Source organism: Panthera uncia, chromosome D2, assembly GCF_023721935.1.
Source record: "Panthera uncia isolate 11264 chromosome D2, Puncia_PCG_1.0, whole genome shotgun sequence".
NCBI lineage: Eukaryota > Metazoa > Chordata > Mammalia > Carnivora > Felidae > Panthera > Panthera uncia.
Window position 1 is genome coordinate 32,651,944 of NC_064818.1, and position 10,506 is coordinate 32,662,449.

At 37.1% G+C, this 10,506-nt stretch overlaps 1 protein-coding gene across 3 annotated transcripts in view; it reads right to left on the reverse strand.

Moving 5' to 3' along the window:
• The window catches only part of CFAP70 (cilia and flagella associated protein 70), a 104,519-nt gene that overhangs the window by 62,996 nt on the left and 31,017 nt on the right, over positions 1 to 10,506 (reverse strand). For all 3 annotated transcript variants that reach the window (XM_049645227.1, XM_049645228.1, XM_049645229.1), the window contains 3 exons: positions 8,887 to 8,981; positions 4,726 to 4,825; positions 2,948 to 3,082 (listed from right to left, as the gene is read on the reverse strand). In XM_049645227.1, the coding sequence (XP_049501184.1) occupies positions 2,948 to 3,082; positions 4,726 to 4,825; positions 8,887 to 8,981 (330 nt within the window). The remainder of the gene's footprint in view (positions 1 to 2,947; positions 3,083 to 4,725; positions 4,826 to 8,886; positions 8,982 to 10,506) is intronic.

Sequence of the window (10,506 nt, forward strand, 5' to 3'; positions counted from 1 at the left end):
AAGGCCAAATGTTTTTTCTTCTTTTATTTATTGACCATTGGCATTTCTTTTTTTGTCTAGTACTGTTTCATGTACTTTGCCCTTTAAAACAAAATTAGTGTGTTTTTCTTATCAATTTGATAAAGTGCTTTATATTTTAGGAATAGTAACCATCTTTCCTACATATATTCAAATATTCTCCCGTTTTTCAGTTACATTGTAATTTTGTTTATGATGGTTTCTCCTATACATAGAAGCTATTCATTTTTTGTTAATCTAAATCTTTTATATCTTTCATTGCTCTCAAGCCTAGGAAAGTCTTTCCTGAATTCGTATTTTTTAATTAATAGCCACTTCTACTTTTATATTTTTCACATTTAACAATGTTAATAAACTCATTTGCAACTTATTTTTATCTATGCTATATGTAACATTTTGGCATTCTTTTTTTCCATTTAACTATTTACACAGCATTAACAATTATCTTTTTTAATAGATGCATATTGAATCGTTTTTATTTACAATCATTTTCTAAGCTTTTCTCTATTATAGACATTTTAAACTTATTTTTTAATTTTTTTTAATGTTTATTCATTTTTGAGAGACAGAGAGAGAGCATGAGCAGAGGAGGAGCAGAGAGAGAGGGAGACACAGAATCCGAAGCAGGCTCCAGGTTCTGAACTGTCAGCACAGAGCCCGATGGGGGACTCAAACCCATGGACCGTGAGATCATGACCTGAGCTGAAGTCAGAGGCTCAACCGACTGATCAACCCAGGCGCCCCTTAAACTTATTTTTAGGGGTGCCTGGGTGGCTCAATTGGTTGAGTGTCCGACTTCAGCTCGGGTCAAAATCTCAGGGTTGGTGGGTTCGAGCCCCACGTGGGGCTCTGCGCTGACAGATCAGAGCCCCGAGTCTGCTTGGGATTCTGTCTCTCTGTGTCTCTGCCTCTCCGCTGCTTGCACTCCATCTCTCTCTGTCTCTCAAAAATAAATAAATGTTAAAAAATTTTTTTAAAAACACAAAAATTATTTTTAATTTTTGCTATCCTAGATCCCAAAAAGTTTTTCTGAATACGGAGTTGGGTTTTTTTTATGTCATTAGGAATTTTAATTTACACACTGCAACATTCATCACTGCTAGCTCTTTTTCTAATTTCATTTGCTTTTCCACTCTGCCAAACTTAACCCAGATACTTTTGCATACGCCATGTTTTCAAAGAAAAACAAATAGTGTAAGTAAAACAGATGGACATTTCTGTCACTAACAGTTAAGATTTATAGTATTTGTAGACAGATGACAAACTGAAATCTTATGATGTTTCCCCTCTTTGTATTCTACAAAACATTTTTAACACTCTTTACAGTAATTGCAATAATTGGAAACACTACATATAGATTTTTATTTGTACTCATAGTCCTTGCACATCTTTTTCTTTGTAATGCTTCACACACTTTCAGAAAGGAAGGCAAACCATTCAATATTGCCAAATCTATTCTAATGCTAAAAATTGTATTACAGAACATGAGAAAGTTCTAGAGACTAAAACTGAAGGGTGAACATGGAGTTTTTGATTCTATTAAATTATTTCCTTCAGATACATCCTTATAAGTGTGATTTCTGAGTCAAAGGATTTCTGGGGCGCCTGGTGGCTCAGTCGGTTAAGCGTCAGACTTCGGCTCAGGTCATAATCTCACGGTTTGTGGGTTCAAGCCCTGTGTCAGGCTCTGTGCTGACAGCTCAGAGCCTGGAGACTGCTTCGGGTTCTGTGTCTCCCTGTCTCTCTGCCCCTCCCCCCTCATGCTCTGACTCTCTCTCTCTCTCTCTCTCTCTCTCTCTCTCAAAAATAAATAATATATAGAAAGAGTTTACTACTCAGTTGGTTTGCAAATAGATGATAGGTCTTTCATGACTCCATTATTGAAAAATAGCTGTCCTAATAATAATGAAATAGTAATACCTTTTTGTTATTATTTTTGTTGTGTTTTACAAAGACTCAATTTCTCCTAAGAAAAAATATGGTAAAACTGATTTTTTGTTTGGGGAAAAATACACATATATATATTCTATATTTATATGTAGACATATAGATAAAAAGATAGATGATTTTAACATTTTAACACCTAAAAATCACTAATCAGCTCATGGATTTAAGTTTTGTATACTTAACACAATAGACTTCTTTCATTATTTTAAAGATTATGTATCTGACTGTATTGAGTAAAATTGAAATTTGACAAACTACATATTTAAAGTATACAATTTGATTACTTTTGACATGACATATGTATACACATGTGAAACTATCACCACAATCAAGATAACCAGCATTTCCATCATCCCTAACACTTTCTTCACATTCTTTTGTAATCCATCCCTCTCTCTATTCCTGTTCCTAAGCAACCACTGGTCAGCTTTAGGTCACCACAGACTATTTTCTTAGAATTCTATTTAGATGAAATCATACATTATGTACTTTCGTTTATCAGGCTTCTCCCATTTAACATAATGCATTTGAGATTCATCCATGCTGCACATATCAATAGTTCATTCCTTTTTATCACTGAGTAGGATTTCGTTATATAGATATACCACAAAATTTGTTTTTCTGTTCACCTGTTCATGGAGGTTTAGGTTGTTTCCAGTTTTTGGCTTTTCATTATCCTAAATTTTTTTAATGTTTTATTTATTTTTGAGAGAGAAAATGATGTGGGGCTCAAACCCACAAATTTTGAGACCATGACCTAAGCCGAAATTGCATGCCCAACCGACTGAGCCACCGGGGTGCTCCTCATTATCCTAAAGTTTTTAAGGTTCAATGACAGAATGACTGCAAGGTGCTATATTTACCATCCCAGTATACCAACGGTTCCAAACTTCAAGTGCAAAGATATGTATGCTAAAGATGTAAGTAAACACATACATAAAGGATAAATTAGGATAATACCTTCTGTACAATTTTTTCTTACCTTTTCATAGACTGTACTGTCTAGGTAAGGGTAAACATGAAAAGCTCCCCGAATCCTCTTCACACCTGGATACAGCAATGGGACCATATTCACATAAGCCACACCATGAAATGAAAGCTGACTTTCATCATCAGTCTAAAGGAATAAAACCGGAGAGCTGTTGGTGCTATAGAGCAATGTAGCAGAAGGTATGGAGCTCTGACTTAGTTCTTCAAAGACCTGGCTTTAGGAACTAGCTATGCTCCTTAACTATTTGACTTGGCCAGTTACATAGATATTTTGGATCTACATTTATCTTCAAAATGGGTTTAATAATACCACAATCACTGAAATAATGCATACCAACGGTGTTAATGAATAGTAAAGGCAGTGGTCGGATAACACATGCTCAAATTAATTGATTATATATATATTCAACTAAAAAAGTCAATTTAACAATATTGCTTCTTAGGAAAAAATGAAGCTTTGTAAAATAATTACAACAACAAAAAGAAATCAGAAGACGTGGCTTTTAGCTTTAGTTCACAGATTTTTATGAATGAAAGGATCTTACAAATCATCATATTAAATAGACTTTAATATGCCTAAATTCTAAACAATCGGTGGAGTTGTTTCAGAGTACTGTATTGAGAAAGATTCTATACCCTTATCTGGGCTCAGAAAGAAACAATGTTTTGATTAATCAGTAATATCTGCCATGGATGAAGGAGGATGAATGATAGTCTGCCACTCTGTATTTGCCATCGCTAATTTTACCTAATTTTTTTTTAATGTTTATTTATTTTTGAGACAGAGAGAGACAGAGCATGAGCAGGGCAGGGGCAGAGAGAGAGGGAGACAGAATCTGAAGCAGGCTCCAGGCTCTGACTTGTCAACTACGAGATCATGACCTGAGCCGAAGTCAGACGCTCAACTGACTGAGCCACCCAGGTGCCCCCCTAATTTTATCTAAACCCCCATCACAAAGATGAATAACATGTTAATAAATATAACAACATAATTTTTAATGGTTTGCCATAGAAAACTTTCATAGGGAAAAAATTTACTGAAAGAAAACACATTTAATTCCCACAAGATTAAAAGTAATCTCTTTGATTTCACATATTACAATAAGTAGAATTTAGATTTGAGGCGCCTGGGTGGCTCAGTGAGTTTAGCATCCGACTTCGGCTCAAGTCATGATTTTGCGGTTTGCAGTTCATGAGTTTGAGCCCCATGTGGGACTCTGTGCTGACAGCTCAGAGCCAGGAGCCTGCTTCAGATTTTGTGTCTCCCTCTCTCTCTGCCCCACCCCGGCTCAGGCTCTTCTCTCTCTCAAAAATAAACATTAAAAAAGAAAAATTTTTAAAAAAAAGTAGATTTAAAAGTCTTACATATATATAATAACATTGTGTTGCTAAGGAAAGTTAGCAATGTATATTTTATATTACAAAGGGAGACGTGGTTACTGGCAGTAGTATTTTTATTATGTAAAAATGTCTATTTTAAAAATCAAAAGGGGGCGCCTGGGTGGCTGTCGGTTAAGCTTCCGACTTAGGCTCAGGTCATGATCTCTAGGTTTATGAGTCCGAGCCCTGCGTCGGACTCTGTGCTGACAGCTCAGAGCCTGGAGCCTGCTTCAGATTCTGTGTCTCCCTGCTCCTCCCCTGCCTGTGCTCAGTTTCTCTCTCTCAAAAATAAATAACCATTTAAAAAATTTAAAAAATAAAGAAGCAGAATAATAGGTTGGGTCTGACCAGGCATTTCTTATATAGCTATCATTAAGGGAACAAATTTACCTTATCAAATTTTGCAGCTTTCCCTTTGGGTACAGTAGTCAGAGGAACTCTTGTGATCTCTACAGGCCAAAAGCGGCAATCAACAATTCGCTTCTGAAAACTGCAAATTAAAAATCAGCCCATTAGAATTGTATGAAAAAATCAAGTTAGTATAATTTAAAGGGAAGACTCTTTTTAAAAGTAATGGAATACGCAAACATATATAAACATTTTTATTAGGTAGGTGGGTTGTTTTAAGCTTCCTAAATTTATAAAATTCCAAAAATAATTCTACTGTACTGCTAGCAGAGGCAAACTATACATTGTTGAGAGCAATCTGTAAATGTGAATCAAAAGCCTTAAAATGGTCATAATCTTTGAGCCAGAAATTTCACTTCTAGTAATTTATTCTAAAGAAATAATCAGACAAGTATGCAAATCATATAAAATATGTTTATACTGTGAAAATAGAGTACACTTACAGTGTCAGCTCTGACATGTAAGGAGCTTAGAAGTTGTTGCTCCTGTCCTCATAACAACACTAAGAAGCAGGTCAAGCTGAAAAATCAATGACCTTTCTTAGATCCATCTAAGAATTAAGTTCATGGGGCAAATCACCACCATAAAATTTGGAGGAGAGGCAAGTACAGAGAATCACAGCTGACGTCAGTGTACAGGTCGGAGAAAGCAATGGAGTCAATAAGTTGTGGAAACACTTTAATGGTAATTTTGACAAATTGCTGGAGGCTGGATTAGCCAGAGTTATAGACTCCACACTTTTTTGGCTTTAAAACAAGGAGTCACTTCAGATATTCATGGTGAAGATATGAGAAAAGTCCTCTTAAGTAGGAAGAAGGGAACAGTAAGCATTTTGAAATATGCCTGGAGTGTTACCCATAACAAATGCTTACCCTTTAGGGGAAACTATTTTACCAGAGTCTTATCTGATGCAGGAGAAGGGCAATTAGACAATTCTAGTTCTGTCTAGCCTTCCTGTTTCACATAAGAAGTAAAAAATACTATTAAACACTTCTGATTGCCACAGGCCAGGAAGTCAAACCCATTAAAATACTAAGTTTAATTACAGTATTTTAAAATACTTCCCCTTCCAAACACCTTATCACCACACCAACAGGGTTTTGGTATATGAACAGTGGATTTGAGAGGCTGCAAAACACAGACCCTCTTTTAGGCAAACTCAAAGACAACAGGGGAGGAACAAAAAAGGAAACTGAAACCTCTAGCACATACAGTTACAGCAAACATTAAACACAGCCCAGCTCCAAGCCACATTAACAGAAAACTTCACACTAAAAACCCTAATTACTTCATTTCTTATCACCCAATATATAATGTCCAGGTTCCAATAAAAAATTACAAAGAATACTAAAAGGCAAGAAAAAATACTGAAGAGACACAACATAAGAACTAGACTCAGATATGACACAAAATTTCGAATGATTATATAGGGAATATTTTAATATTTTTTAAATTTATTTTTGAAAGAGAGAGTGAGAGAGCGAGTGAGCACTAGTGGGGGAGGGACAGAAAGAGAGGGGGACAGAGGATCCGAAGCGGATCTGCACTGACAGCAGTGAGCCAGATGCAGGACTCAAACTCACGAACCTCGAGATCATGACCTGAGCTGAAGTCCAATGTTCAACTGCCTGAGCCACCCAGATGCCCCAATCATGTAGGGAATTTAAAATAACTATAATTAATATGTTAAGAGCACTAATGGAAAAAGTAGACAAACTGCAAATAATGTAATAGGGAGATGGAAATGTAAGCAGAGAGATGGAAACCCAAGAAAGAATAAAAAAGAAGTGCTAGAAACAAGAAACACTGAAACAAAAATGAAGAATTCATTTGATGGACTTAGTAGATTGAACAATGCTGAGGAAATCATCAGTGAATTTGAAGATATGTCAATAAAAAATGCCCAAACTAAAATGGAAAGGAGAAAAAAATGAAAAAAAAAAATTAGAATATCCAAGAACTGTGGAACAATTATAGAAGATATAACAGGAATACCAGAGGAAAAAACAGAAACAAGAACCAAAGAAATATGTGAAATCATAATGACTGAGAATTTTACTAAATTAATGACAGATACCAAACCACAGATACTGAAAGCTCAGAGAAGAGTAAGCATCATAAATACCAAAACAAAACAGAAAACAAACAAAAAAACCCTATGTCCAGGTATATCATATTCAAACTGCAGAAAACCACAGAAAAAGAGAAAATCTTTAAAGAAGACAGAGGGGAGAGAAACCACAAACACCTTACCTATAGAGGAACAAGAATGAGAGTTACATTGGATTTCTCTTCAGAAACCATGCAAGCAATAAGAGATGGAGTGAAATATTCAAAGTTTCTGGAAAAAAACACACCACCAACTTGGATTTCTGTATCCAGAGAATTATCCTTCAGAAGTGAAGGAGAGGGTGCCTGAGTGGCTCAACTGGTTAAGCGTCTGCTCTTGATTTCTGCTAAGGTCATGATTTCACGGTTTGTGAGATCAAGTCCTGTGTTGGACTCTGTGCTGATGGTGCAGAGCCTGCTTGGGATTCTCTCTCCCTCTTTCTATGCCCCTCCCCAGCTTGTGCCCTCTCTCTCACACTCTCAAAATAAATAAACTAAAAAAAAAAAAATCATAAAAAAAAGGAAGGAGAAATCAAGACTTTCTCAACAAAAATGGAGAGAATTTGTGGCCAGTAGGCCTGCCTTGCAAGAAATGCTAAAAGTTTTCAGAGAAAGGGAAAATGATATGGGTCAGAAACTTGGATCTACATTAAGAAAAGAAGAGAATCAGAGTACAAAATTAAGGTAAAATAAATTTTCAAATTTTTCTTATTTTTAATTGATCAAATAGGTAACTACTCAAAGTAATAAGAGCAACAATGTATCCTTAACAGAATATAAGCAAGTCAACCCCAACAATGTACATTTATATTTTTAATGTTTATTTATTTTTGAGAGAGAGAGCAAGAGAGAGCAAGGTAGGGGCAGAGAGAAGGAGACAGAGGATCCAAAGCAGGCTCTGCACTGACAGCAGAGAGCCCAATGCGGGGCTCAAAGCATGAACCATAATATCATGACCTGAGCTGAAGTCAGACACTTAACCGACTGAGCCACCCAGGCACCCCAACAATGTATATTTATACTATACACCACAGTCAAGTGGAGAACCAGAGGTATATAGGAATTCTGGGAAATGTCTGCTCAATTTTTCTGTAATTCTAACACTCTTCTTAAAAACAGCCTATGAATTGAAAAAGAAAACCAGAGTTGCTCATTCTAATTATACGTATTTTGATAGTCCCTTATTTATCATCTCTCCCTAACCGCCAGGTAACTGTGACAGAGACTGGTAGTTACCCACACAATATCAAGTGTCCTGTTCTTTAGTATCTAACTCCTGATTTAGATTTTTTTTAATGTTTATTTACTTTTGAGAGACAGAAACAGAGACAGAGCATGAGTAGGGGAGGGGCAGAGAGAGAGGGAGACACAGAATCTAAAGCAGGCTCCAGTCTCTGAGCTGTCAGCACAGAGCTCAACATGGGGCTTGAACTATGAACCACAAGATCATGACCTGATCCCAAAACAGATGCTCAACCAACTGAGCTATGCAAGCACACCTCTAACCCCTGATTTAGTCTGAATGACAATGTGTATAACAAAAACATAATTCCTAGCCTCTTTTGCATCTAGAGATGGCCATTGAGATATAAAACTGAAATTGTAAGTTTCTAGAAAGGCTCTATAAGAGGGTCTAAGATACCCAGCATGTATCCTTTTTTATCCATAAACACTCGCCCTTTCCAGCTTTCTGTGAGGAATGTGAATATGCAGGATAGAGCTCCAATGGCCATTTTGGACCATGAAACAACCTTGTGGATGGAAAGCACATGTTAAAGAAGGTAGAGCAAAAATAAAGATGGAGCCTGTATACCCGATGGAGCTACACTGTGGAGCTACCATACATATCAGCTCTGGACTTGTTTTATATGAAAAAGGAATCAGAACCACGATCACTAAAAGCCTCTGTTATTAGCAGATTTGGTGGAAGGGATTCTCAGATCACCTTAACTCAAATATAGATAAAATTAACAAAAGTAACATTTCTTCCCACCTCTAGTTGTTGCTTAGACATAATCCCCTTCCTCTTCCTACCTGACTACTGCAGGAGGATCAAGGTAGCAGCGACTTTCCAGGTCCCAAGTAATCCTTTTCTTTATGCACTCTGCTTGGTTCCTAAATTCCCTGTCCTGTAAAATAATGAGACTTTTGTTCTCTCAGTGTGCCATGGTTTCATCCTGCTAAATCTGTAAGTCATTCTTTTAAGGGATTTGATCACAACACTATTACTATTACTATTACTACTATTACTATTACTATTACTATTACTATTACTAGTATAACTACAACTACTACTGTAACTACTACCACATCTTAAATTTTAGGGTACTTTACTATTACTGAAGTATGTAAGATAATTTATATTACCTTCACATTAATTTAGTACTAAGTACCAAAAATTCACTCATATAATCTCAATCACTGATTCTCAACCTTGAATGCATATTAGAATTATCTGGGAGCTTTTAAAAAAATCAACACCTGGGCAGTGGTAATATATTTTTTTAATATTTATTTATTTTGGGGGCGCCTGGGTGGCTCCATCGGTTGAGCGGACGACTTCAGCTCAGGTCATGATCTCACAGTCCGTGGGTTCAAGCCCCGCGTCGGGCTGTGTGCTGACAGCTCAGAGCCTGGAGCCTGTTTCAGATTCTGTGTCTCCCTCTCTCTGTGACCCTCCCCCGTTCATGCTCTGTCTCTCTCTGTCTCAAAAATAAATAAACGTTAAAAAAAAAAATTTTTTTTTAAAAGAAATATTTATTTATTTTTGAGAGAGAGAGAGAGAGAGAGAGAGAGAGAGAGAGACAGAGTACAAGTGGGGGAGGGGCAGAGAGAGACAGAGGCACAGAATCTGAAGCAGGTTCCAGGCTCTAAGCTGTCAGCACAGAGCCCACAAGGGGCTCAAACCCACCAGACATGAGGTCATGACCTGAGCCAATATCAGTCGCTTAACCAACTGAGCCACCCAGGAGCCCCAGTGTAATATTTTGAAAGTAAATTCTTATGTAATTGATCTCAGTTAGGGCTTGGCCATTGCTATTGTTTTTTTTTTTTTTAATTTGTTTTTTTATTTTTTTTATTTTTTTTATTTTTTTAACGTTTTTATTTTTGAGACAGAGAGAGACAAAGCATGAACGGGGGAGGGTCAGAGAGAGGGAGACACAGAATCCAAAACAGGCTCCAGGCTCTGAGCTGTCAGCACAGAGCCCGATGCAGGGCTCGAACTCACGGACCGTGAGACAATGACCTGAGCCGAAGTCGGCTGCTTAACCGACTGAGCCACCCAGGCGGCCCTAATTTGTTTTTTTAAATGTTTATTTCTTTGTGAGAGACAGAGTGCGAGTGGGGGAGGGGCAGAGAGGGAGGGAGGCATGGAATCTGAAGCAGGCTCCAGGCTCTGAGCTGTCAGCACAGAGCCCGATGTGGGGCTCGGACTCACAAACCACAATATCATGACCTGAGACCAAGTTGGATGTAAAACAGACTGAGACATCCAGGTGCCCCATTGCTATTGTCTTAAAAGCTTTCCACATGATTCAAGCGAGCAACCAGGCTTGCTCAAGCGAGCAACCAGAGAGCTAATGATCTAAAGTAAATATATATGTTTTATTTTATATATATATATATATATATATATATATATATATATATATA